The 26,931-nt window shown below is 55.4% G+C and overlaps 3 protein-coding genes and 1 long non-coding RNA gene across 4 annotated transcripts in view; 1 reads left to right on the forward strand and 3 right to left on the reverse strand.

Annotated features, from left to right (window-relative positions):
* Positions 1 to 2,037: 2,037 nt before the first annotated feature.
* CMTM5 (CKLF like MARVEL transmembrane domain containing 5) lies at positions 2,038 to 4,798 on the reverse strand. The gene is made up of 5 exons (XM_082450683.1): positions 4,441 to 4,798; positions 3,234 to 3,386; positions 2,714 to 2,806; positions 2,428 to 2,512; positions 2,038 to 2,327 (listed from the first exon to the last, which is right to left on the reverse strand). Exons 1-5 carry the CDS (start codon positions 4,564 to 4,566, stop codon positions 2,317 to 2,319), a joined length of 468 nt encoding a protein of 155 aa, XP_082306809.1. The 5' UTR covers positions 4,567 to 4,798; the 3' UTR covers positions 2,038 to 2,316.
* Positions 4,799 to 4,853: 55 nt separating this feature from the next.
* IL25 (interleukin 25) lies at positions 4,854 to 8,699 on the reverse strand. The gene is given in 4 exon segments (XM_082450682.1): positions 4,854 to 6,218; positions 8,220 to 8,344; positions 8,346 to 8,465; positions 8,645 to 8,699. Coding segments are annotated over 3 exon segments (483 nt in total). The 5' UTR covers positions 8,448 to 8,465; positions 8,645 to 8,699; the 3' UTR covers positions 4,854 to 5,962.
* Positions 8,700 to 12,001: 3,302 nt separating this feature from the next.
* LOC309655475 overlaps positions 12,002 to 26,931 on the reverse strand; it is a 33,818-nt gene continuing 18,888 nt past the window's right edge. Inside the window, exon 3 of the long non-coding RNA XR_014260849.1 lies at positions 12,002 to 13,474. This is a non-coding gene — a long non-coding RNA (uncharacterized lncRNA). The remainder of the gene's footprint in view (positions 13,475 to 26,931) is intronic.
* On the forward strand, positions 16,482 to 25,631 carry EFS (embryonal Fyn-associated substrate). Its single transcript, XM_082450625.1, is given in 9 exon segments — positions 16,482 to 16,670; positions 16,672 to 16,756; positions 16,759 to 16,806; positions 16,809 to 16,870; positions 21,394 to 21,672; positions 21,931 to 22,071; positions 22,190 to 22,912; positions 23,309 to 23,398; positions 24,605 to 25,631. Coding segments are annotated over 9 exon segments (1,908 nt in total). The 5' UTR covers positions 16,482 to 16,625; the 3' UTR covers positions 25,040 to 25,631.

The raw sequence follows: 26,931 nt of genomic DNA on the forward strand, positions 1-26,931 counted from the left end.
TTCCCTGAGGTGGCAGAGCCGTGAGTCCCCCTACTGCTCAGCCAACCAGACAAGGGACGAGAGGGAGAAATTTCAAAAGTGGAGAAAACAAAGGCACCAGAGGGTGAGCCAATTCTAGACACTAGGAGACAGAATTTCACTGCTGAAGCTGAAGCCACCCTCCACCTACCCCACCCCTGAGGCCACAGGAGTTAAAGGTGTCCTGGGACACCTGTTCCCTCCAAAATGAATTCCCCACCGATGCCAGGAGAGGCTCAGAGCTGGCTGGGGATGGAGGTGTGGATAAAGAGGGTGACACAGGTCCCTTTCTGGTCAGCTCCTTAGAAGTAACCCATAGGGAGTCCCGCTCCCCATCAGCCGCTGGTACAGTTGGCTGGGGCCCGGGTCTGTGGGTCACACCTCATCGTGAGGGCATCCTGAGACTCTGGAGCCAGCTGACACCAAACTGAACCAAAGTGTGGACCAAACCTGGGTCCCGCTTGTCTCATCTTGACCTCTCACACAGACACAGACGAGCAGGGCACGCGCAGTGCACACCACAGAGCACACTTAGGCTCCCTTCGAGCTCCCACCAGGGACAGGCTGGCCCGTGTCACACGGCTGCTCAGGGGACAAGGCGGGTCCTTACCCCACTCTGCTCCTAGCAAACCCCTGCCCCCTGCTGGGCTTTCCTATGGCCAGGCCCTCCTGACCACCTTCTCATCCCTTCATTGCCCCCCGCCCCATCTCCTGGACTCCCCTGGCTAAACCCTTCTGCTCCTTCTTCTGAGGCCTTGACCGCCGCCTGCGCAAGGTCGGTCACCAGTCTTGAGAATAGCCCGTCGGTAAAGTCCTGAGAACTGTGAGCAGAGACCAGAGAAACACAAAAGCCAGTCGGTTCCAGCCCTGGAGAGGCTACCAGTTCCGGCGAGGAGCCAGGACGTGAGGTCAGGAGAACAGGAACCCAGAGGCAGGAAAAGCCAGACCAAGAGTGGCCGGTGGTTAGCACCGAGGGGAGCAGAGCAACTCTACCAGAGTTCAGGTTCAGGCAGGGCTTGGGTGCTGGGGCCTGCCTCTGGAAGGAGCACCCCAGAAGAAGGAAGGCATTTCAGGGCAGGGACGCAGAAGCACTGGAGAGGGGCTAGCAGGTCAGCTTGGACGGGCTAGGCCACGCTGGGCTCTGCGGGGCTGGGCAAGGATGTCCCGGCCACACTGAGCTGTCACGGGCCAGGCAGGGCTGACTCCAAAGTCCCCCTGAGCCATGACTGCCCTTCACTAGCTGGTCTTCTTCCCATCTGTGAGTGTTCAAGGATGGGCCTGCTGGGCACCTCTGAATCCCTGGGACCCAGCACGGGGTCTGCACATGGGATGCTCAGGAAATGTCCTGCTGAGGCACTGGCAAGCTGGGAAGGTGGACCTGCTGGTGGAGGGAGCTGGAAATGAGGCTGGGCCATTTTTTATGAGTTACAGGGGCTCAGTACAATATCCAGAACACCTGTTCAGGTGTTAGGAGAGCTGGGCTCCAGCCCTAACTCTGTCACAAATAAAGAGGTCTCTTCCCCTAACTGGGCGTGTCCTCTCTCATGTGAATTGAGGGCATTGAACCAGCTGATATCTGAGGGCCCATGCAGCTCCAGCAATGTGGGAATCTCTGCCCTCATCTGATGCTGACCTCTCCCTGGCAGCCTGCGGGCCAAGTCCTCCCCACACCACCAGGGGGAGCTCTACACACGCCCCAGGCAAGCACCGCACCTCAAACGCACTAAGACCGGGGTGTGAAAAGCTTGGCAAGTGGGCACTCATTCACATCCGGAAGGCTTGCGCCTTCTCAGACACAGAAGCCTGGGTGCCCGGCCACCAGGCACACCGCAAGGTGGCCTTGCACACAAGAGTTGTGGCATGGAAGCTTTATGTTGAAGGATGTCTAAGCTCCCCCTTCCTCATTGTTCACACCTGGTCCCAGAGAAGGGACCGTGACCTGCTCCAGGCAACACTCCCATGCATACTCTTTGGCATTCCTAATCTGCCTAATTTGGGGGGAAGAAAAAGATTCACCAGTAGGATTCAAGTCTTTTAATTTGGGAATGACCAGCTTCCTCCTGTACCCTCCCCTTCATCCATAACACCCCCTCCCTGGCCGAGCTTCATCAGAAGCCAGATCTCAGAACACCAGGCCCCACAGACAAATCCCCGGTGACTTCTCAGGCCTGGCTCCATCGCTGTAGGCTGGGGTGATGGACAGTAGGCTGGGGAGCTAGTGAGTCCAAAGGAGACGTGTCTGGGCTCTGCTGTTCCCCTTTTCTGGCTGGGCTCAGGAGCCAGGTAGCCCCAGTATCACTACTGGTCCCCTGTGAAGATGGAGCCAGGTGGGGTAGGGCATGGCAGGGTGGGGTAGCTGGGGCAGGGGGTGGAGGGGTCATCTCCTCTCCCCAGAGCCCAGGCACTCACCCTGGGTGGCCCTGGGTGCCATCTCAGTCCGGTAGATCTTGAAGGCGTCGTAGGCAAAGACGGAAACCAGGATGATGCCAAAAACCTGTGGGAGTTGGAGCAGGGATGGCACAACAAAGGCCATCAGGCCATTGATACTGGGGAGAGGGAGGTGGGTGATATGGGGCAAGGTGTGAGGCAGACCCCGGGCACTGGGTTGAGCTTGGGGTGGAGAGAGGCACACAAAGTGTGCAACCACCAGCCAAAGGTCCTTGGGGAGCCAGAGAGCTCTGTGGGGCTGACTCACAAAAGCAGCAATGGCAGCTCCGTCCCGGGAGGTCACAGCCGCAAAGGAGACCACCAGGAAGATGATGCTGGCGCTGACACAGCGGAGGAAGTCCTGGGGGTCGGGGGTGCAGGGTCAAAGGGAAGCAGAGGGCAGGGGGCATCACCCTGAGGTTTTCCAGGCCAGTCAGCAGCTTGACCCTCAGGCACTGTGAATCCCTACATGGAGATACCCTTGGACACAACATAAAGTGCTTGAGAGACAAAGAGAGAGAGAACTCACACAGCTCCCCAGGGGAGGGATAAAGATAAATGCAGAGCGACCAGGACCAGGACGAGAAGCCAGGGGCCTGGGCTGGGGCTGGACCTGGACAAGGGAGCGGATCTGAGGGATGTGGGTCAAAGGAGTGTTTGAGTGCTGGGTATGGGAGCCGGACTCCTTGCTAAACCAGGAAAAGGAGAGAAGCTGGGAGAGGAGAGGAAAATTCAACGTGCAGAGAAGAAAGGGACAAGAACGGGGTGGGGGAGGCAGGGTCCCTCACCAGACAGGGCCAGTTCAGCCGATCGAAGCGCTGGTAGTACTGGGTGGCGTAGAGGAAGAGGAAGGCTAGTGTGATGAAGAACTCCAGTAGCGCAGCAGCCATGTAGGCGGAGATGGAGGCCGTGAAACAGACGAAGATGATGAAGGTCAGGGCCTGCGGGACAGAGGGTGGGAAGCTTGCCAGGAAGGGGACACAGGCACAGCCAGGCCTTTGCCCTCTCCCTCCCCGGAGCTCCCCCAGCCGGCCCCACCACCTGTCCTTGGAGGTCTCGCCATTCCTGGAGCCACATCCAGGGCTTTTGCCTATTGACGTCTGACTCTGGCCCCCCACCTCTACCCGCCCATGCTCCCCCTGCCCCGGGATCCCAGTAGCCCCAGCAGTTTGGCCAAGCTGCACGGCTCCAGGGGCCGCCACTCTGTGAAATCCACAAGAGAGTGGGTCCCCCTTTAGCTCCGAGTACAGTGGGAACACCAGCCCCTGGAGTGGCGCCCACATCAGCCTGTGACCCCAGGAGGCACCCCATGCCCCATAACACTTCCCCCACTCCTGGATGCCTAAAACTCTTCTGACAAGGACCAGAGCCTCTGGTTCCATGCCAAGAGGCAAGGTTTAGAGGGCAGATGCTCCAGGGTGGACTCTGGGGTCCCCTCAGCTCTGGCGATGTAGGATGGCATATATGCAGAAGACTTAAGTTTACTAGTAGGTCTTGCTAAGTGACTAAGGGAAGCTCCTTTCCTGAGGACAGATGTTCATGGGGAGCAAGCAGCAGATAAAGTGGGGCTGCAGGAAGTCTGCCCTTTTTGGTAGTTGAACTTCTCGGACATGCCAAGAAGTGGCCATCATAAAGCCCGGGGGGAAGACCGGCTGGCGTGACCGGCTGGCGTTACCGCTGTCCCATCCCTGTGCCTCACACCCCCTCGATGTCCCAGAGAGCTGTCCTCTGTTTAACTTCAATCCTTCCTGCAGCAACTGAAACCTGCTGTGACTGCCTCCAGATGGGAGATGCGGGGCTGGGCGGGGGGGTGGGGCCAGAATGGTGTCCTAAGAGCCTGGGAAGGGAGGCTGCTGAGGGGTGAGCCCTGGGGGGGGGCAGCTGGGGCTGGAGGGGTGTCCTGAGAGCCTGGGGAGGGAGGCTGCTGAGGGCTGAGCCCTGGGCGGGGGCCGGGGCCGGGAGATGGAGGCTGCAGGTCAGGGAGGCAGCTGTTACCAGCTCAGTTTCCAGCAGGATGCCTTTGAGGGACGAGAGGAACGTCTTGTCCACGGTGAAGCCCTGGAGCCCCGCAGCTGCCCCCTCTTCAGGGGGCCGGTCCCGGCGATTCCAAGCACTGAGCATCTCCACGGGGCCCACCGGGCACAGCCCCCACTGCCACCAGCCAGGAAGGAAAACAGGAAAATGGAAAACTGTCAGGATGGGGAAGCAGAGAGGAGCAGGAAGGCACTGCGAGAAACCTGAAAGTGAAGCGGGCAGGCCTGCTGTGGGACCCTGGAGAAGGCGGCTGCCCAGAAGGGCCTGCACCCAGCTGCCCAGAGTGCTCGGCTGGTGCGTGCACTGCCCCCCAGGCAGCACATGGGAGGGCAGGCGCGGGCAAGGGGGGAGTGGTCAACCCTCCCCTTACTTGGAGCCCAACCCCGCCTGCCCGCAGAGGGGAGAAGGGCGGTGGGGAGGAGGTCTGCGGAGAAACCAGGATGAGCTGGGAGGTGAGCCGAGAAATGGGCCAGCCTAGGAGCCCCCAAGGACCCAAGCCTGAGGAAGTTTGTGGCCCTCTTCCCTAACCTTAACCCTCTTCCTCACCATCCTTTCTCCCTTTTCCTTTTAGGGAGGGTGGGAGCTGGAGCCCAGCCCAGGCAGCAACCCCCAGAACCAAGCAGTAGCAGCCAGAACTGAGGACAAAGGCAGATTGTTGGGGGACAAGGGGGTGCTGTGTGCCTGCTGCAGTACCTCAATGGGCCTCTGTCTCTCCAGCATGCCAGGAGGGCGGCCTGACCCCCACCCCAGTGTTTAGGGCTGTGCCAGGGAGCCAGGGAAGGGGAGGGATGGGGGGCCACAGCGGAAACTCTGGAGGGCAGAGGGAGAGAGCAGTAGGTGAGGGCTGACAGTGGGGAGGAAGAGGGACCAGGCTGGGGACCACAAGATGTTCAGGCACCAGGGATGCCAAAGACAAATTAGGCCACTTTTAAATACAGATTATTTATTCGGATAATTCTCTCTATGCTCAATAACAGCCTTTTCCTCAAAGGCACTCATGTCAAAAGATTAGTAACTATACCAGGATGTGTAAGGTAGAGCATCCAAAGTAGATGCTCACTGAGTGTTTGATGAATGAATGAATGAATGGACGAACAAATGAAATGAAGGGCTCTCCATTGGCAAAGGGAAAAATTTCAGAAAGTGCCTGCACTGCACCAGGGCAGCTGGGAGTGAAAGGAAAGAAGAGACAGAAACAGGCAGAGCTTTGAAGACTTTTCCCAGGAGGAAATGCGAGGATGTCAGTTTCCAGGGGCCATAAGCAGCTGCTGCTGCTGCCTTGGATTCGCCCTGCATTTCCCATCCACTTCAAAAAGTGCCAAGTGCGGTTCCCCACAAAGTCCCCCATCCTGTCCCAAGATCCTGCTGCTCCAGGTGGTGCCTTGGAGGGGCTGAGCGTTCGGGCGTCCTGGCTCACCGTGGCAGCAGGTGGTTGTACACCCAGCTCCAGTGTTTGACCAGGGACCAGCCACGGGCGGCCCAGCTAGGCCATCACACGGGGCCGCATGCACACACAAGCCAAGGAGACGGGGTAGAGCCTGCGTTCCAGGCAGTAGCCATCATGCGCGCCCTGCTTTCCAGGGCACGGCCACCTGTAGAAAACGGTCTGGTTGTGGTAGAGCAGCTCCGAGTTTCCGAGGGGGTCCATGTGGGAGCCTGTCTGGAGGCTGACGCAGTGTGGACACAGGCAACGTGCGCGGTACAGGTCCAAGGGGAGCCAGTTCAAGTCTCTGTCCAACCTGCAGGGGTGGCAAGCGTCAGGTCCCGGGGGTAAGGCTGGCCGGCAAACAGGGGACCGGCCAGGAGCAGCGAGGGCCCAGGGTGGAAATGCCAGGACTGTCGGGGGCTTGGCTTCTTATTCTAGCTCTGGTACCCACGTGTCAGGTGGCTTTGAACAAGTCTCCCCCTCTTCCCTGGGATTTATTTCCCCCAACTGTCAGTGAGAGTCGGGGATAGAAGAGTGACTTTCCAACTGGTCCCGGAGCCCTAAGGGAGGCGGGGCAGGTGAGCAGCTCCACCAGAGCCTCCACCAGACCAGCCCTGGTTCCATCTGATACATACACTGGGCTCTAGCCTGAGCTTCCTTTTTGTAATTGTTATTATTTTTTAGGGGTTTTTAAATTTTAAAGTAAAAACTGCTCTTATATCCAAGTATAAGAAAGCATCAAGTGAAGGCTGACAGTCTGTCTCCCCCGTCCCCCTCCCCAGAGGAAGCCACTATCCGCCATATCCTGCCCGTCCTCCAGACACCGGCTGTGCATGTATTATAAGGACACATAAGAGTGTGTGGTAAGACTTATTGACTTATTCTAAAAGGATTTCATGGTCCCTAAAAGACGTGAAAATTAGGTGCTCCAAAGGTCTGGGACCCCAGAAGCCCAGAGGGAAACAGCCCCTAGGTTGTAAAACCATCCTCCAAACAGACAGGCCTTCGCAAACTGGGGCTCAGCTAGTGTGGCATTTCCCAGAGTGGCATTCCTCAATAAATACACTACAGCAGAAGGGGTCTGTGGCCGAATGAGTCTGGAAAGCGCTGACTTTAATGGTTTCTTCTCTGCGGACTTCTTGCTGTGAAGGTGCTGGGCACACTGGGAACCTCCAAGGAGTGGGGCCTGCAGCAGTTTTTCCCCCACTTACTTGACATCATCATTTTTTTTTTTTCTGAGGAACAGCTTGTGGGACAAGAGTTGCAAAGAACACGCTTTGGGGAAGAACAGCAGAGTGGTTATCAGGGGTTCACGGCCTCCCAACCGGGGGTCTAGATCCCAGCCGAGTCAGCCATCTGGTACCCAACCTCCCCAAAGGGGCTCCCGCCTCTTTAGATTTATCCCAGAATCTAGCCAGCCTTCTGAGACCACTTCAAAGCATAGTGACCTACAGTCTTCACCTTGGATCTAGTCTCAATCAAAGCTGACCCCTCCCTACCCACTGACCTTCTCCATCCATCCCCAAAGCCAAGGCTAAGCCAGAGCTAGACTTACAGAGAGTGGGAACACAGACACCCCGTGAGGACGCAAGACTGCAAGAGAAATATGTTTGGGATCCCTAAGGCACTAATTTTTAATATTTTTATTCATTGTCCCGATTTCAGGGCTTCCTAATATTTTTTTACATCATGACACAAATAGAGGATTATGTGTGTGGCACACAGCAAAAGAATAAGACTGCTCATGATCAAAGATAACCAGCCTGGGGCTCCAACCACCCAGCTGCCCCCCAGAGCAGAGGGAGGGTATAATTATAACCCATTCATGGCTCAGGGCAGTAGCATTTGGTATTGGGCTGCTTCGTGCCTGTATTGTACATTATTCTCTGATATTTTAGTTAGAAAAACACAGCCATTGTAGGGGAAGGAGAAGGAGAAGAAGGAAGAGGAGGAGGAAAGAGAGAAAGGGAGGAGGAGGAGAAGAAGTAGAGGAAGAAGAAGAAAGGAAGAAACCAACATTTTCTGTACTAAGTACAGATTTTTCATATCTTATTTCATATGAGCTGCACCATTAGCCTATGGAATATTATTTTACAGATGAAAAAAACTAAGTTTTGAACACTTGAGTGATTGGCCCAAGGTCACCCAATAAGAGTCAGAGTTAGGCCTTGTCTAACATCCAAACTTGATAACCTCCCTGAGGTAAAAGGGGGCAGGTAGGCTGGAACTGTCTGGAACTCCCCTGGTCCCTCGCACACACGCTGACCAGCACACGAGCAGGTGTTTGGGAGGGGACAGGGGCCAGCAGACTCACTCGTATCTCCAGGGGGCGATGGACCGGCTGTTGAGGGGTCTGTCTTCACTGGCCTTGCAGGATCCCGGGTGGTGGGCAAGGCTGGTGGTCTCTGGGGGAGGCATAAGCACAGTGTCCCACTTCAGCCCACTTCTCAGTGAGGTTCTGTCCTTTGCTGGGGCAGCAGCTGGGCCAGTGGGTACAGCCCTTCTGGGGCCGCAAATGGAGGGTGTGGGTTCCCAAGACCATTGCCAAAGATGCAACCACCTGTAGGAAAAGGCCAGTGAGAAAACTGCTTCCACTTAGTCCGGGTGCCCCCTCCCTGAGATCCTGGATTCATGCCCCATCTGGTCCCCAGCCCCAAACCCGAGCGCTCCCTCCACCCCAGCCACATCTCTGCTCCGGCCCCGCTCAGCACCGTCCCAGCCAGGCCCCTGCGCACTCACTTGGTACACGCCGGATGCTGCTGGCCCAGCCTGGCTGACGGCAGGGCCTTGTGGAAGCAGGTTGACTGGAGCAGTTTAGGAGTCCTGCTTTTATCTGCAGCAAACCTGTTTTGTTTATTCAAATTTATTTCCACTACCTTTTGGAGGGTGTGACCTGAGATTAAAACACAAAACCAAACCAAAAAAAAAAAAAAAAAAAACCCAAAAATCTTGAAAGTGTTTTCAAAAGCTGATTTAAATGCTAGACTCACGGAAGTTGTGATTAACATCATTGTAAGCCCGATAACCTTTTGGGTAAACTTTGTTCTTTATACTTTTCCGGGCATGGGTCAAAGCAATAGTATCCTGCTATTCTATGCCTTTGAGAACAGGCATTATTGGAATTTCCCTGGTTCGCTTGGTACCCAGAATTAGGGAACACCATCCTGGTCTCTCTCCAAGAGGCCTCGTTTCTACGATCCCTGCTGCTCCCACCCACGGTCTTGTCTCTTCTCTTCCCTTTCTTCTCAGATGTCCTCCTGATCACCGACCTTAGTGAACATTTCCCTCTGTCTCCTTGTTCTCTGACCCCTTCTGTTCTCTGACCCCTTCCTCATCTTCGATGACCCCAACTTCTATGACCACAATCATCTATGACTTCTCTTAACTGTCCATTACCCGCTCCCTAACTTCTACCCGCCCTCCCCGTGGGGCCACCCCACCCCCATCCCTGCACTTCCCTGACCCGCTTTGGGCTAGGGATACAGGCCTGACCCCACAGGCTGCCGGGAAGGCCTGGAGCCATCAATTTGTTGGCTGGATGTGCAGGGCCTGATGGAAGGAGCGGTGGGTGACTGTTCCCATCGCACGAATGAGAAGGCAGAGCCAGGAAGAGGAGGGGCAAGGTGACAGCCTCATCTAAGAGCCAACAGGAACACCCAGCTCCCAGATCAGCCTGCCCCCACCCCTACTCCCTGGGCCTTGGGCATGAGGACCACGGCAGGGGGAGCTGCCACTCTCAGGCCAGGGGGTGAGCCCACTCAGGCTCAGCTCCATGGACCACTGTTGGCCAGGAGGGGGTATGTGCGTCCTGGCAAGGCTCTAGCTGGGCCTGGCCCCAAAGACTCAGGTCAGCCAGGGGCCACCCCATCTGGGGGGCTCTTTGCCTCCTTCCCTCCCACCCTTTTCTCTTCATCCTTGTCCATCAACCCCCTTCATTCAGCACACCCACAACGCCACCCTGCCCCAGGCCAACACACCCATACACAGACATTGTCTCTAGAATGATGTTTCCTGATTTGCATGTGCTTTCCCTGGCATGGAGATGCCACACTGTGCTGACCCCTGGTTGGCTGCAGATGGAAGGGAAGCCCCCCTGTAAGGGCTTTCCTACTCACCTGGGCATGGGCTGGGACAGGTCTCACCTGAAGCTGCCCCAGGCCACAGGGCATTCCTGCCCACTCAGGCATTCAGCCCTGCTGGCTGGGATCCGTGGCTCCAGCTTCCTCTTCCCCAGCCTTAGGTCTGGCACGTGGCCCCCAGGGTGGCTTTTGGTGTTCCTGGGCAACCCCCAACCCCAGAAAAGGCTTTGAGGGGGACTTCCAGAAGAGCTGGATCCCTTGGGTCTCCCCCAAACCAATCAGAGCCTCAGAGGCTGACACAGGCCCGGACCTCTTGATCTTGGCCCCTATCCAGGACAGCGTGCTTGAAAGAGCTGGAAGTGATCCCAGCTACTTGTTTCACTTGTTGATGCCGCGAAGGACCCACGTTGGTTGCGTGGGACATTCCCTCCAGGAGAGGCCTTTGGGGTGTCCCCTGCCTCTGTACCAGGACCTCCTCTAAGGAAACCCCTGAAGGGCAGTCTCCCCTGCCTGACCAGGCCTGACGCAGAACTTGCGCTCTGAGCCACATGTCCCCACTCACCTCTTCCCATTTGCTCAGTCTCCACCCTTATCTCAGGAGCAGCTGTGGGTCTCCTCAAGATGACTCCCTGCCATGAGAAACATTTTCCAGAGGGTTTTCCTCTTGGGGTGACTAAGAAACCCTGAGTCACTTCAGCTTCCAGGGAATCCCTAGGGGTGTGGAGAGATGGGGGTGGCAATGGGGAGAATGTAGAAGCGGAAGCAAAGGAAAGTTCACCCAGTACCCAATATCAAGGGTGCTTCCCCATGTGTCCTCACCTGCCTGGGCCTGACCTGGCAGCCACGGGGGACCAGCTGAGAGTCCCACCCCTGAGCCTCTGGGAGGAGATCAGCCCCTAGCAGGAAAGAGCAGGGAAGATGTGACAGGAAGCACCCCACCTCGGCCAAGACAGCTTGCAAAACGCTACGATGGCTGTCCTGCCCTTCCTCAGAAAGTCATCCGAGTTCTCACCCACTGCCTTGAAGTCCTTCCCCTGCCTCTGATCAGCTCTTCGCCTAGGGCCCTCTTTTCTCTTGTAGAAATGTGCATGTTTGGTGCGGGTTGGGAGGCGGGCTGGGGGTAACCTGGGTGGCCACAAAAGTGCCAACCAGCCTAGCAGCCCCTGAAACAGTGCTGAAACCACAGGGCTCTGCAGGGCCTACTGAAGCTCATCTGCACTCAGCTGAGGTGAGGCTGGGGCACTGGTGTTTAAAATGCTGAAATATTACTTCTGTCCCGGCTGGTAAATAGATACTGTCCTCAGGGCTGGAGCACATCCACACTACAACCTCCCTGTGATCCTGCAACTAAAGGGAGACCACCTGGCCCAGACGGAGGCCTCCAGAACAGGCTCCCGTGTCCTGATGGGGACGCCACGATGGTACCAGTTGCTAATTATTTGTAGTATCACCTTTAGCTACAAGGTGCCTGGAGCCGCCTGCCTTCAAAGAGAACCCAGTCTGGCCTGGGAGACATGCAGAGAATCAGAGTGAACAGGACAGAAAGCCTAGCAACTCCCTCCCCCAGCCCAGGGCTGGTGCCTCCCCCATGGTGGGCCTTTGGCTTACTCAACTTTGTCCTACAGTTATGGTCGCCCTGTTCATTCGCCCATTTGCCAAATATTTATTGAGCACTTATTATATGCCAGGCACCATTCTAAATGCTAGGAATGCAGAAGAGGACAAGTCAGATAAGGTCCCTGCCTCAAGAAGCTTATGTTTTAGAAGGAGACAGATGGTAAATAAGGAAACAAGATAACCTCTGATAATAATAAGTGCTATGAAGAAAATGAAACAGTGTTAAGAAATAGAGAATTACTGGGAGGTGGTGGGTGGGTGGAGGGAGGGGCAACTTAACTTTAAAAAGCCAGGGAAGGCAACTTCCCTGGTGGTCCAGCAGTTAAGACTTCGCCTTCCAATGCAGGAGGTGCAGGTTTGATCCCTGGTCAGAGCTAAGATCCCACATGCCTGGCGGCCAAAAAACCAAAACATAAAACAGAAGGAATACTGTAACAAATTCAATAAAGACTTTAAAAGTGGTCCACATCAAAAAAAACTTAAAAAAAAAAAAAAAAAAAAAGCCAGGGAAGGCCTTTCTGAAGATGTGGAATTTGACAAGATGATGGAAAGGGTCTGGGAAAGAGTGGTCCAGGCAGAGGGAACAGCACATGCAGAGTCCTAGAGGTGAAAGAGCTTGACATGTTTCAGAAACAGAACGGACAGTGTGCGTAGAAAACAAAGGCTAAGGGAAAGGGTGGGATGAAATGAGGTGAAGAGGTGGGCAGGGACCAGCTCACACAGGATCTTAAAGGCTGTGGCGGAACATTTGTTTTTTGTTTTTTAATTTATATATATTTTTTATTTTTGGCTGTGTTGGGTCTTCGTTGCTGTGTGCAGGCTTTCTCTGGTTGTGGCGAGCAGGGGCTACTTTTTGTTGGGGTGCGTGGGCTTCTCATTGCGGTGGCTTCTCTTGTTGCAGAGCACAGGCTCCAGGCGCACTGGCTTCAGTAATTGTGGCGCATGGGCTCAGTAGTTGTGGCTCACGGGCTCTAGAGCACAGGTTCAGTAGTTGTGGCACACGGGCTTAGTTGCTCTGCGGCATGTGGGATCTTCCTGGACTGGGGCTCGAATCCACTGGCAGGCAGATTCTTAACCACTGTGCCACCAGGGAAGTCCGGAGCATTTGGATTTTATGCCAAGTTCAGTGGGAAGGTATCAACTGTATTCAAGCATGATCTACATGATGTGGGTTTCCTGAAGGCAAGCTCCGTGTCCTTGACATTCTGCTGCCCCACAGAACTGTCATCAGATAACAATAGTAACAGTTGCTTTGAGCCAACATTTACACATCATGGACCAGGCACTGTTCTCAGGATTCTTTTTTTTTTTTTTTTTTTTTTTTAATGAATGAATCTTTTTTTAAAAAATAAATTTATTTATTTTTGGCTGCATTGGGTCTTCGTTGCTGCACGTGGGCTTCTACTCTTTGTTGCTGTGTGCAGGCTTCCCATTGCGGTGGCTTCTCTTGTTGTGAAGCATGGGCTCTAAGCTCACGGGCTTCAGTAGTTATGGTGCACGGGCTTAGTTGCTCCGCAGCATGTGGGATCTTCACGGACCAGGGCTCGAACCCGTGTCCCCTGCACTGGCAGGCCGATTCTTAACCACTGCGCCACCAGGGAATTCCAGTTCTCAGGATTCTCTCAATCCTCAGTTCCATTATTATCCCATTTGACAGACAAGGAACCAGAGGCTCCCAGAAGTCACATAGCTTGCCAAGGTTGGAGTTGGCTAGTGTCGGAGCCAGGATTAGAATGCAGCCAATCTGGATGCTGTGGGGTCCAAAGAGAGGAGAACTGGAAGAATCCACGAGCACCCGAGAAGTTCTGAGTAGCAGGAAGAACAAGAACAGGTCATGGGGTGAGACGAGGAGGAGATCAGCTGGTTGGCCCTGCTGGGAAAGGACAAGAGTGGGAGAGAAGACTGGGACCCAGAAAGCCTGATGGAGGGGTTCCTGCCTTTCTACCCCCTGAATAGTGGCAAAGGCAAGCCCCGAAGCTGAGGGCCCCCCTGCCTGAGGCTGCCGCCCACCCAGGGTCTTAGCCTACCACCCAGCCTGGGTTTTCTCCAACCTAACCTGGAGCCCAGAACTCTCCCCGAACAAGTTAGAATCACCTGAAACCTCAGTTTGCGAAGGAGAGGGCAGAGATGAGGCATAAGGACAGGAAGAAGGCTCCTCCTGCCCTCAACAAAGAAACACTTTGAACTTTCATGAAGGTACAAGCTGGGGGTGCAGGGGGAGTTGTGGGAAGCCAAGGTGAAGAGGAAAGGCCATTGTGCTACGCACTTTACATATATTTACTCCTCACCAAAGCCACTGTTCCAGATGAGGAACTGAACTTCAGAGATGTTCCAGAACTTGACCAAGGTCACACAGCTGACAAACCAGGATTCACCCCTGAGTCTGACTGGCTCCATTTCCTGCCTGGGCACTCCAGAAGCACAGACTTGTTTTCCTGCAGGTTTGCACTCTAACCCCCTCACCTAGCTCCAGGCACCAGGTAGGCGCTCAGCTACAATGAGGGCAGTGAGCCTCACTGCCCACCTCCCAAACCACCATTTTGCCGGGTCCCAGCACTTCCTTCCTGCTTAGTCTTTTCCGTCCTCCATCTGTTTCCCCTGTGCCAATCAGAGCACTCATCTTTGGAACAGGGTTTCCTGCCCACCTCCATCTTGAGCCCCAATTTGCCTTGGCAGTCCCCTGGGCAGAGATCATATACCAAGTCACTCCCCAGAAGCTGAATATCTGTGTTCCAGGCAGCCAGGCCCCCAGGGCTGAGGTCTGGGAGAAGTTGGACCAGGCTGGAACTGGAATGGGTGAGCTCTCCCTTGAGATGCATCTGGAAATTTTAAAGTTCCTCTCCCATCCTAAAGGAGTCTGAGTTTGTTCATAGGTGTCCAAGCACCAGGGAGAGGAAGGAGCTGGGTCAGGTGCTTCCCCCTCCCCTGCTGGCAAATGCCTGGAAGAGTGGGCCTGTGGAATGCGGGGGTGGAGGGGGTGGGGAGCCTCTCTGTATCCAAGGCCTCAGGTTCACAAAGGGCCTTAAATTAGACTTCTGATGTTATCTCCAAATGACGCTATACATAGAGCCATTGTCTATTTTATGTGTTTGAAGTGTTAATGTGTTAAATGCAAATATTGAAAATATGCTACAGTTGTTCAATCCAGTTTGGCATCTCACTTTTTAAACTCCAGGAACCTCAAAAACGGAAGAAGGAAGGCTTTTCTCTCGAGCCTCTGAGAGGCCTTGATGTGTTCTTCCCAAAGGAAGAACGCGGGGTGGGCCGGGGAGGGGGCGGGCAACGGGAGGGAGGCAGCGCGCACGAAGGAGCAGTAATAGGGCAGGAGAGGTGCGGGGGACCCGAGCCGCGTCCTTCCAGCTGAAGCTTGGGGGCAGGGGGCAATCCCAGCTCCTCTGAAAGAGTCCTGCCCTTTTGTGCCCGAAGTCCCCACTTTTGCTCCTCACGGCAGCAGGAGCGAGCCAGAGTGAGGGCAGGGGACAGGCCTAGACTGGCAGAGAAGCGTAAGAGGCGGCACAACCGGCCCGCCCGCGGCTCCGGGACCAGATGCTCAGGCATCACGTTCTCTCGCCAGGGCTAGAATCCGTGTCCAGCCCCAGACCCCTGCGGAGGCCCTGCCAAGGGTGTAGAGAGGCTCCGCGGAGGACCCCAGACAGGCGGAAGGAGCGTGCTCCCTCCCAAGGGAAAGACAGATGTGGGGCTAATGAAAGGGATGCAGAGAGGCGCGGGCTGGCGGGGTAGATCGGGGACGTGACGGGGAGAGGAAAGCTCCCGGGAGGGAGCGAACCAGACCACCTGGAGGTTCGCCGCGACGCCGGGCTGCAGCCGACGGGGGAGAGGAGCCGGGAGGGGGCGTGCAATTTGGCCCGAGGGTCCTGAGCTGAAACTCAACACCCGCCTTTGGAGGGTTCGTCCTCCTTTCTCCTCCGCCCCTTCCCTTCCCCTCCCTTTTCCCCTCCCTCCTTTCTCTTAATCCCCGGGACTGAGCCCCGCGCCGGAGCGGAGAGGGCCCGAGGGGAGGAGAAAGGAGCTGCACAGAAAGGGCGCCGGGAGCCCGGGAAGGGGAGGGAAGGGGAGCCGCGAGCGGGGGGTGAGCCTGAAGGCCGCGCGCGACCCCTGGAGCCTTCCCAGCGCTCTCAGTGTCCCCCCCCAGCCCCACCTCCAGGCGAGTCCGCAGGACCCTGGCCTCTGCTCCTCCTTCGCCTTCTCTTTGCTCCTTCTTGCTTTGTGGCCTTTCTCTCGGTTGCCTGAGACACCCGGGCTGCCCCGAGCCCTGGGGCGCGCGGAGAGGGCCCGCCAAGGGTGCGTGTAAGCGGGGCGGCGGGGCCAGCGCCGAGGACCGGGGGCCGAGGGTGGGAGCGGGAGCTCCGACGTCGAGGGCTGGAGGGGGGCGTGTGGGGAAGGCCGTCCCGCCCCTTCGAGCCGGGCCCGCGTGCGGGTAGCGAGGCGCCGTCGCGGCACCCCCCGACCCCCAGGCGCGCTGCGACCTAGTGTGCGTGCTTGGGAACCCGCCTCCTCGCCGGGGCTGCGAGAGTCTCGGCAGAAAGCAACTACTCGGGCCGCCCAGCCCAGCCGCCGCGCTCTCCGAGGCATTCGGCGCCAGCCTGGCCTCGGTTCGCCAAGTCGGGCGAGTTTGAAGAGGAAGGAACGTCTCAGTTTTCACTGCCCCCCGCCCCCTCCCTCGCAGCGGGGCTGCCGCAGAGCCCCCGACGCCCGACCTCAGCCTCGGGAGCACCGCTCTCCGGCGCGGCAGCCGGGTGGGGAGGCTTGGCCCCTAAACTCGCTCGTCCAGCCCGACCGCCCCGGCGGCTTCTCCCTGCCCTCGGGGCCGTCCTGAGCGGCCCGGGGAGGCGTCGAGCGCAGCCCCAGCTCCCGCCTCCTCGCCCGCCCTGGCACTGGAAGGGAGCTTTGGGCCCGTGCGGATCCGGGGTGCCCCCTCGGCCTAGGACAGGCAGCTCCGGGGGCCTGGTCCACCCGGCAGCCCCCGGGAGGCCGCGGGGACGGGGCAGAGCGCGCGCCCTTGGATGAGGTCCCGCAGCGACGCCCCGGCCCGCCCCGCTCCTCCTCCTGCCCGGCCAAGCTGCCTCCCATTTGGGGAGTTTCGTGGGTTTTCTTTCTCCTCCTCCAACCTCTGCGGAGGCCACGACTCAGGCGCCGCAGCAGGGGGCCGCCTCCATGGTGCGGGGCAGCCGCTGCTGAAGTCAGCGAAACCGAGCCTGGCCTGGAGCTGGCCGCGCGGAAGGCCAAGGCCATGGCCATAGCCACGTCGGTGAGTCCACCAGAGAGAGGAGGCTGCCGGGCAGAGACGTCCACAGCCTGTCCTGCACTCCTGTCACTTTTATTTCTGCCTTCTCTTTGTCTCGCTTCTTGGTCCCTTGCTTCTTCGGGAGACTGTGTCCCCCTTCTGGCACTTTTGTTTCCCTTTCCCCCTCTCACTCCTCATCCCTAGCTCCTACTGGATCTGGCCTCGCTCTTCTCTCCTCCCCCTCCCCAGTCTCCCCTTTTTCTTTCCTTTCTAGAGGCTGCTCCTGGAAGGAGGGGAGGGGGCAAGCCTGAGTCCTATCTGCTCCTTTATGGGCGGGAACAGATGGCCAGTGGAGGTTGGCAGGGGCTTGTGATTGGGAGGCTAATAAAAGGTTGGGAGGGGGCTGAAAGAACGGAGGTGGCTCCAGGGAAATAGGAGAGGGCAAAGGGCCCAAGGGGGCCCTTCTCTAGAGGAGGGATGGCAGAAAGGTGGGAAATAAAGTAAAAGAGGGAGCTCCGGCAGGGAGCAAGAGAAAATAGAGGGAGGAGGGGAGGTGATGTCAGCCAGCCTCTGGCCACTTTCCTAGGACTGGGGACAAAGGGAGGAGACAGCTGGCATGATGGGCCAGTGGGAGGAGGCCTCCCAGGGAGCGTGTGGCCCACGGCCACCCCCCTTTAAGACAGCCACTCCCTCACAAGTCAGCTGGGCCCCTGAGGAGGGGGTAGAGCTGGGGTGGCCACACCCATCATCAATCAGTCTATCAGGGACTCTGGCCTGGGTTCCCGCAATTGCAAGGCCCAGAGGTTTGGTCCCATTGGACAGAATTCAAACCTGACACAGGGAGGAACTCTTCACGGCCCCGCCCCTGCTTTCTGTCCTCTACTGCTTGTAGTCTGAATCCAAGCAACTCTGTCCCCTTTCCACCCTTCCCTAGGCCCTGGGATTCCCAGGGGAAGCGAGGCTGCCACCTGCTTTCTGGCCCCCCCTGAATGGGCATTCTGCGAAGGAGGATTGTGAGGCTGGGAAGAGAAGCATGGCTTCTGACATCCTCCCACACCCCTCGAGGATGAGTTAGATTTTCATTCCTTCTCAGACCAAACTCCTCTTAGCTCCTCAATCTGTATGATGGTGAGCAGACCCTAGTTCGGAGCCAGAAGAGGGGGAGGTCCTGAACATAGTGGGGTACTCTGACATAGAGATGCCTTCTCAGGAGCCAACTGGTCAACTGGTCAGCTTTGTAGTCTCAGGAGGTAGATCTTTCTTTTGCCTGGGGGAGCGAGGGGTGTTGGTATTTATGCATATGAAACTCACAGGATCCTAATAACAGCTAATATTTATTGAGTATTTACTGGCCCTAAGCTGGCCCTGAGCTTTGTCTGGGTTTGTCCTGGTTCTTTGACACATTATCTCACCCAATCCTCACAACAACCCTGTGAGGCTAGTACTGTTATTATCTGAAAGTGGATATTCAGCTATGGATATGGAATTCTATAAAGGAGGAAACTGAAGCTTGGAGAGGTTAAACAAACTGCCCAAAGTCACCCAGCTCAAAAGTGGCAGAGCCAGGACTCAAACTCAGGTCTGTCTGCCTCAGAAACCGTGCTTTTAACCCCCTGGCTAGATCCAAAACTCCAATTTCTAATTGACAGTTAGAAAGAAAAGGGCCAAGCTAACCAGGAATTTGTGTCATCTGGCTAGCGTATTGGCTTTCTGTGGGACAACATCCTTTAGAAGCCAAAATATAATCAGAAAAGGGTTTGATAATTTGGAATCAGGCAAGAGAAGTCAGCTTATTGTTAAAGTCACCCAGCCATAAAGGGCTGGACAACCTCTCCACCTGAGGGAAACACCGGCCATGAGGAACAAGCACTCATGCTGGCTGAGCCGGCCATCCTTCGCCCAGGGCCTGGTGGCCAAATGCAGCCTGCCAGAGATCTTGAGCTTGAGAGGTTTCACTGAGTTAGTCAGCCCACGTGGATTACCTGTTCAGTAATGCCTAACTACCTGCTTTCCACCACTGCCTGGGATCCTTAGGAAACATGACTGAAGCGGAATATATTTTGACATTGTGAGTGGCTTAAGCTTGATTCTACCAAATAACTTGGTGGAACCAGAGCCCAGTGAAGAGAGACTAGCAAAGGGAACTTGGGCATCATGAAGACTTCCTGTGAACTTGAGTCATGTTTGAGCCATGGGTCCTCTTTTTGTTTTGTTTTTTAAGTCTTTTTGTTGTTGTTATCTTTTTATTTTATTTTATTTTTAAATTTTTATTATTTAATTCTGTTTTATTTTTGGCTGTCTTGGGTCTTCGTTGCTATGCACAGGCTTTCTCTAGTTGTGGCGAGTGGGGACTACTTTTGGTTGCAGTGAGCGGGCTTCTTATTACAGTGGCTTCTCTTGTTGCAGAGCGTGGGCTCTAGGCGTGTGGGCTTCAGTAGTTGCAGCACGCAGTAGTTGTGGCCCACGGGCTTAGTTGCTCCGCGGCATGTGGGATCTTCGTGGACCAGCGCTTGCACCCGTGTCCCCTGCATTGGCGGTGGATTCTTAACTACTGCTCCACCAGGGAAGTCCCTTTTTTTTTTTTTTTAATTGAAGTATAGTTGATTTACAATGTTGTGTTACTGCTGTATGGCAAAGTGATTCAGTTATACATATATATGTACATTCTTTTTTATATTCTTTTCCACTATGGTTTATCATAGGATATTGAATATAGTTCTCTGTGCTATACCATAGGACCTTGTTGTTTATCCTTTCTATATATAAGAGCTTACATCTGCTAATTCCAACCTCCCACTCCATCCCTCCCCCAGTCCCCTCCCCCTTGGCAACCACCAGTATGTTCTCTATGTCCATGATTCTGTTTCTGTTTCATAGATAGGTTCATTTGTGCCATGCTTTAGATTCCACATATAAGTGATATCATATGGCGTTTGTCTTTCTCTTTCTGACTTACTTCACTTAGTATGATAATCTCTAGTTGCATCCATGTTGGTGCAAATGGCATTATTTTGTTCTTTTTTATGGGTGAGTAATATTCCATTGTATATATGTACCACATCTTCTTTATCCACTCATCTGTCAATGGACATTTATGTTGTTTCCATGTCTTGGCTGTCATGAATAGTGCTACTGTGAACTTAGGGGTGCATGTTTCTTTTGGAATTATAGTTTTGTCCGGATATATTCATGGGCCCTCTTGACTTAACTACTGTTACTAATATAAGAAGAAAAAAGTGGATCCTTTTTTCTGGAGGGGTGCGCTGCACGGCTTGTGGGATCTCAGTTCCGTGACCAGGGATTGAACCTGGGCCACGGCAGTGAAAGCCTGGAATCCTAACCACTAGGCCACCAGGGAACTCCCAAAAAGTAGATCCTTATGCTTGTGGTTGTGAAGAGGCAGCAGAGGAGTGAGTGAGAGGCTCTGGAATCCCACAGTCTGGAGTTCAAATCATGCTGCACCAGCTGTATGTCGTTGGGCAAAGTACCAACCTCTCTGTTCCAGTTTCCTTTCCAAATGGGGATAATGATGGCTCCTCCCTCATCAGGTTGTTGTGAGGATTAAATGAGATGAGATGATTAGTGCAAACACTCTCTCAGTGTCTGGCTATATAATTTGCCCTTGATGTCTATGGCTTACCTGAACCTGTAGCTCTCAAAGGAAAAAGCTTAGATGTCCCCACCAGACAGGACTGGAAACAGGCTGATAAATGTTTGCTCTTGGTTGGTCCACCAGCCCCCCTGCATACACACACACACACACACAAACACACACGAGCGTATGCACTTTTCTCTTCTCCATGATAACCTCAGCCTCTGCTGGTAGAACCTTACTTGCTCGGACTGAGAACAAAACAATTGCTTTGGTTTCTGTTTTCTTCCTTATAATGCCGAGGCTCTGTCTGGGCTGGGCTTCTCCCAGTCTTTCTCAGAATGCGGGGTCTCTGCAGCTGCTTAATCTAACCTGCTTATGGGGGATGTTGCCTGGGAAACAGGGAAGGTAAAGGAGATTCTATGGGAGACCTTTTCAGGACTTCCTCATGTAACTCATTCAGCGTATGTTCATGGAGGACTGATTCCAGGTTAGGCCTATTGCAGAGGCTAGGAATATAGAAATCCCTTTTCTCACAGGGCTGACAGTACAAGGGAAGAACTCGATTCTTTAAAGTAAATAGACAAATAGTATAAAGTACTGTGAAGGAACAATGGGTGGAGACAGACAGAGAATGGGGTGGGGAGAAGAGTGAGAAGAAGACATTTAAGAAGAACTGAAGGATGAAAAAGGGCCAGTCAAATGAATAGTCAGGGGACAGGTAAAGGAAGTGCAAAGGTCCTGAGGTGGGAAAGAGCTTGTCTAGGTCAAGGAATAGAGAGGGAGAATGCAAGGGATGAAGCTGGAGACAGGCAGGGCCCAGTCAGGAAGAGCTGAGTCAGGAGGTCAGATTTTTAGCTTGAGGGAAGTGGGGAGCTCTATGTTTTGAGCAGAGGGTGACATGACCTGATATGTGTGTGAAGACCCCTCTCCCTACTCCCACCTCACCCACCAGGCCCAGCTGGCCCGGGCACTGTACGACAACACCGCCGAGTCCCCCCAGGAACTGTCCTTCCGCCGAGGGGACGTTCTACGGGTACTGCAGAGGGAAGGCGCTGGTGGGCTGGACGGCTGGTGCCTCTGCTCCCTGCATGGCCAGCAGGGCATTGTGCCTGCCAACAGAGTGAAGCTCCTTCCCACTGGCCCGGCACCCAAGCCTGGCCTCTCCCAGGTGCCGCCAGCCCAGCCTGGCTCACCACATCCAGCCCCAGAGCACGGCAATGAGGACCAGGAGGTGAGAGCTGGAGCCCCCCAAAACCCCAAGCCAGGACAATCCCCTCCGCCGGTGCCTGCACGTGGAGCAGGGAGAGCTCTGTGATGGCAGCTCTGCACCGACTCTGCTGTACTAATCCTGTCGGCCAACCCTTTCTGGGCTCTTTCCCCACTGGTACAGGGAGGGGGTTGGAAGATGTCTGAGCTCCTCCCGGGCACACATTATCTGATCCTCTGGTCCCCACACCACCTGACCCACCCGCCTGTGTTGATCTCCCAGGTGTATGTGGTGCCACCCCCAGCTCGGCCCTGTCCTACCTCGGGACCTCTGGCTGGACCCTGTCCGCCCTCCCCTGATCCCATCTACAAGGTCCCCAGAGGCAGTGGGACCCAACAGGCTGCCCCTGGAGATGCCCTGGAGGTGAGGGCTAGAGGTTTGTGTGTATGTTGGGCAGGGAACAGATGGCTCTCGGGGGTGGGGGTTAGCGGAATGGGGGCCCACTGCTGAGACTGAGAGTAACCAACTGCTTCCTCTCCAGGTCTATGACGTACCCCCCACTGCCCTCCGAGTTCCCTCCAATGGCCCCTATGACTCCCCGGCCTCCTTCTCCCGCCCTCTGGCCTGGGTTGTCCCCCAGTCCCCTGGAGAAGATGAAGCTCCCTATGACGTGCCTCTGGCCCCGAAGCCACAGTCAGACCTGGAGCCAGATCTGGACTGGGAGGGGGGCCGGGAGCCAGGGCCCCCCCTCTACGCTGCCCCCTCCAACCTGAAACGAGCATCCGCCCTGCTCAATCTGTACGAAGCACCAGAGGAACTGCTGGCAGATGGGGAAAGCAGGGGCACTGACGAGGACATCTACGACGTCCCCCTGCTGGGGCCGGAGACTCCCCCTTCTCCAGAGCCCCTGGCAGCCTCGGCTTCCAATGACCTGGACGCCCTGGCCCTGCTTCTGGCCAGAAGCCCCCCACCCGCACACAGGCCCCGCTTGCCCTCAGCTGAGAGTCTGTCCCGCCGCCCTCTGCCGGCCCTGCCTGTCCCGGAGGCCCCCAGCCCTTCCCCGGCTCCCTCTCCTGCTCCAGGCCGGAAGGGTAGCATCCAGGACCGGCCTCTGCCCCCACCCCCACCCCGCCTGCCGGGCTACGGGGGCCCCAAGGTCGAGGGGGATCCAGAGATCGGGGAGGTGGAGGACCATCAAGAAGGACACCACAATGAGTATGAGGGCATCCCGATGGCCGAGGAGTATGACTACGTCCACCTGAAGGTGAGCTCGCCTCCAGCCAGCCCCCCCATAAATGGCTCCAGGAGAGCCAGGGATGGGGAGAGGAGCAAGGAGGCCTGAGGCCCCAGATGCAGACCCTGGCTTCCTCCCTTCCCTTCTTCCCCTCCACTGGCCCTGCACCCTATGGCCTGGGCCCCAGTACTTGGCCACATCACTTGTATCGGTGCCGCATTCCTCCCCCTAAACCCAGCCTGGGGTCCCTGAGACCTCTGACCTGCCACCAGAGCTCTCCTGGACCTAGAGTCAACGGGTTGCAGACCTGATGGCAGGAGAGACCTTCGGGAGGACGTGGGAGTGGGGAGGAACAGGAAGACCATGGAGGCTAGACCTCAGCCTGCTCTTCCACCCCTGCACTGAGACCCTCATCCCCTCCTGCAGGGCATGGATAAAGCTCAGGGAGCCAGGGCCCGGGATAAGGCCTCCCCAGGGGATCCTGAGCTGCTGGAGAGGGGGCCACCAGAGCAGCAGGTAACCCCATGGGGGTGGTGCTAGAGAAGGGGGATGGGGGGGAGGAGGAGCAGGAACTTGGAAGAAGGGGTATTCTTAACTCGAGCATCAAGGGAAATCGATTTAGGATGGGGGTAAGAGTTCAGTGAAACACGACAGTTGGAGTAGAGAGGAGTTAGAATTCAGGAAGGAGCTGGAACTTAGAAAAGGATATCAGGGATTCGGAAAGAGAGGAAAGAATGTGTTGGAGAAGAGTCAGAAAACCAAGCAGTCAGGGGAGCAGAAGAGTTGCTGGGCCGGGTGACTTCTGAGGCCCCTTCCAACTGTGAATTCCTGGGTTCCTAAGAGACCCGGCTCCTAATCCCAGCTCCACCACTAAGAAGCCGGGGGCTCTGAAGCCGCCAGTTAATCTCTCTGGGCCTTGGGAAAGTGAGATGGTCTCCTCGACCTGATCTAGAATGGTCCTAATCACAATAGCTACCATTTGTCAGGTTTGTACCAAGTGCCAGACCCTGTGCTCAGCACATCGCGTGCGTCAGCACTGATCACAGCCATAGTTAGCACTTATATAGTGCTTGCAGCATGCAATTCTCTGTTCTCAGCCCTTTCTATATATCGTATCAGCTAATCTTCACTGCAGCCTTAGGAGGCAGAGACGAGAGCTGCAGTATCCAATCTGGTAGCCACCAGCCACATGCGGCTACCGATCCCTCCAAATGTGACCGGTCCAAACTGAAATGTACTGTAAATATAAAATGCACACCAGATTTTGCAGACTTAGTATGAAAAACAATCTCAATAATTTTCATATTGATTACAGTGTTGAAATTACAACATTTTTAATATATGGAGTTAGAAAATATGTACCAATTTCTTTGTACTTTTCTTAATGTGGCTACTAGAAAATTTGAAATTACATGGGTGGTTCGCCTTACGTTTACATTGGACAGTCCTAGGCTCCCCATTTTAGAGACAAGGAAACAATGAAGTTCAGAGACTTGTTTTTGAGGTTGTTTGTATCCAGATTTATCTGACATCAATTCTGGGCACCTTCCTGCCACTCGCCATGAGAATCTAAATTGTCTGACGGGCAGAGGTACGATCTAAAGGAATTGAGCTCAGGGAGAAAGGAAGGAATGAGGAACAAAGGGAGGGAAGGAGAAAGGAAATGACAACAAAAACTGCAGTAACGAGAGCAATCCCACTGACCACTCTTCTCGCCCTCAGGAGGTCCCGTCCCCAGGGGAGCCACTAGTTCTTCCCGCCGGAGATCTACAGCTCCTGCACTTCTACGCCGGGCAGTGCCAGGGCCACTACTCAACACTGCAGGCAGCCGTGGCGGCCCTGATGTCCAGCACCCGGGCCAACCAGCCCCCGCGCCTCTTCGTGCCCCATGGCAAGCAGGTGCTGGTGGCCGCTCACCGCCTGGTGTTTGTTGGGGACACCCTGGGCCGCCTGGCAGTCTCCACTCCTCTGCGAACACAGGTCGGAGCTGCAGGCACAGCGCTGGGCCAGGCATTGCGGGCCACGGTGCTGGCCGTCAAGGGGGCCGCTCTGGGCTACCCATCCAGCCCTGCGGCCCAAGAGATGGTGCAGTGTGTGGCGGAGCTGGCAGGGCGGGCCCTGCAATTTACCACCCTGCTCACCAGCCTGGCCCCCTGAGCCCCTTGGCCCTGCTCTGCCCTCGCCTGCCCGCCAGAGCCCCCTCCATGCCTTGGGTGGCTGGAGGGCTCTGTTTTAGGGACTAGGAGAGGTGGAGGCATCTCTCCCCCTCCCCCCCCTTCCAGTCATCTCAGCCTCTCACGGAGGCACCTCCTCCCCTACCCCGCAGCTTTTTGTACGAGCCATTTTGTATAAATTATTTATATTTAATATTATTCCCTGCTTTGTCAGGGGCAGGTGCCAGGCCCTCCAGGGCAAGGAGGAACTGGACCTTCCTCCTCCCTCAGCCTGTCGTGGAGGTTCTTGGGCACCGCGTGGCCGCCTGCCTCTGGGATTTCGGCCCCACAGAGGTTCAGGTAGCTGAAACCTGAATCATTTTCAGATTCTGGGGGAAGGGGCCACCCGGAGCCCCTTCCCTGTCCTGTGTCTTGGCTCTAGAACATCAGTGCCTCACTGTTAGCTGAGAGTGAGGGCAGGACGTTGGCCACCCAGAATGGGAAGGTCTGGGAGAGGCCAGAGGGCTCCTCCCCACAGGAGGCAGGAGAGCTGGGCCTTGGGCGCTGGTGCATCTCAATAAACCAGGCTGTCTGGTTCCCTGACTCTGCTTCTTGGGAGCCTGGGGAGTGGGCCTGGCACCCTTGGCCAAAACGATGAGACACACGCTGTGGGCAGGCTGCCTTTAGGGTTTTGGGGAAAATTTTGCTGTATCTTCAACAACTATTCATCTGGCAGGTTCTCAGCTCCCATGTGATGTGCCAGGTGCAGTTCTGAAGGTACATCATGGGGGTGGGCTGGATATAAACGAGTCAGCTAAAAGAAGTAAGTAAAGAAAGAAACCTGCCACAAAGTTGACAGTTGCTGGTAATGGAAATAAACAGGGTGATATGCCAGACTAACTAGATGAGGGGAGAGGCCATTGGAGACTTTAGACAGAATTGTTGGGGAGGTGGTATCTGTGCTGAGACTCGGAGGATGAGAGAACCAAGAAGAGTCTGCGACGCGGCATACCAGGAAGGCAGGCCCTGATTTCTGGCCAAGGCCTCTCCTCCAAGACCAATGTCAAATGATGTCATTAGAGAGGTGCACATGTGGAGAGGGTGGCCACAAGAGAGCCTTCATGATGCCATGCTGAAGAGGTCACCCCAGCTGTCCTCAGCTTTGTGCCATAGGACAGCTCTGGCCAACTGGAGAGTGCTGCTGGCCTGGGCGCCCTCTCCCTTCAGTTAACCCAAGAAGGTCTAGCCCCTTAAACTCCCCTTTCCAGGCTTCCTGACTGTCCTTCTGGACACACCATTTTTTAGAGGAGCTGAGGGGCCAGTGAATTTAATGCGTTGGAAGTCCATAGTCCACAGGGCTTTGGTGAAATTAATGGGCCATGGCTTAGATAGGGGATCACTCCAGCCACTTACCACAAGGGAAGTAGTCCAAGCCACAGATCCATTGCTTCAGTTGTGCTTTCCCAAGATGCTACTCTGGCACAGTGACTGGATTGGAAGCACCCCCAAAATTCAGCCACAGTCTTAGTCCCTTGGCCCTTTTCCCCATGCATTTGCCTCCTCCAATTTGGGTTCTTTGTTCTCATTTCACTCTCAAAAGGAAACTCATTTTCAGATTCTGAGGCCACCAAAATTTACCCCGGGTGTTGAAGACTTGTAACAGGGGCCATCCTCCATCACCTTCCAGAAAGAATTTCAAGAGATCAGCCCAGAATTAGAGTCAAGAGGTCTCAGTGCAAGTTTCCATGTACCTATATGTCTGCAGGTAAATCCCGTCAGTCCCTCCAAGTCCTGGTTTCATCTTTAATATGAGGATGAGCAAAATGATCTCACAGGCTTGTTGTGAGGCCCTAACAAGATAATGCATGTAAACAGCCCAGCACCACAGAAAGTTAA

This window comes from Balaenoptera physalus, assembly GCF_965194825.1.
Source record: "Balaenoptera physalus genome assembly, chromosome: 2".
In the NCBI taxonomy this organism is placed as follows: Eukaryota; Metazoa; Chordata; class Mammalia; order Artiodactyla; family Balaenopteridae; genus Balaenoptera; species Balaenoptera physalus.

Excerpts from the sequence above, each read along its gene's own strand:
- CMTM5 (XM_082450683.1), bottom strand. The coding sequence starts at position 4,566 with ATGCTCAGTGCTTGGAATCGCCGGGACCGGCCCCCTGAAGAGGGGGCA. Across the intron at positions 3,387-4,440 it reads TCCTGCTGGAAACTGAGCTG|GCCCTGACCTTCATCATCTT; the intron begins GTAACAGCTGCC and ends TCTGTCCCGCAG. Across the intron at positions 2,807-3,233 it reads GGCTGAACTGGCCCTGTCTG|GACTTCCTCCGCTGTGTCAG; the intron begins GTGAGGGACCCT and ends CCCGACCCCCAG.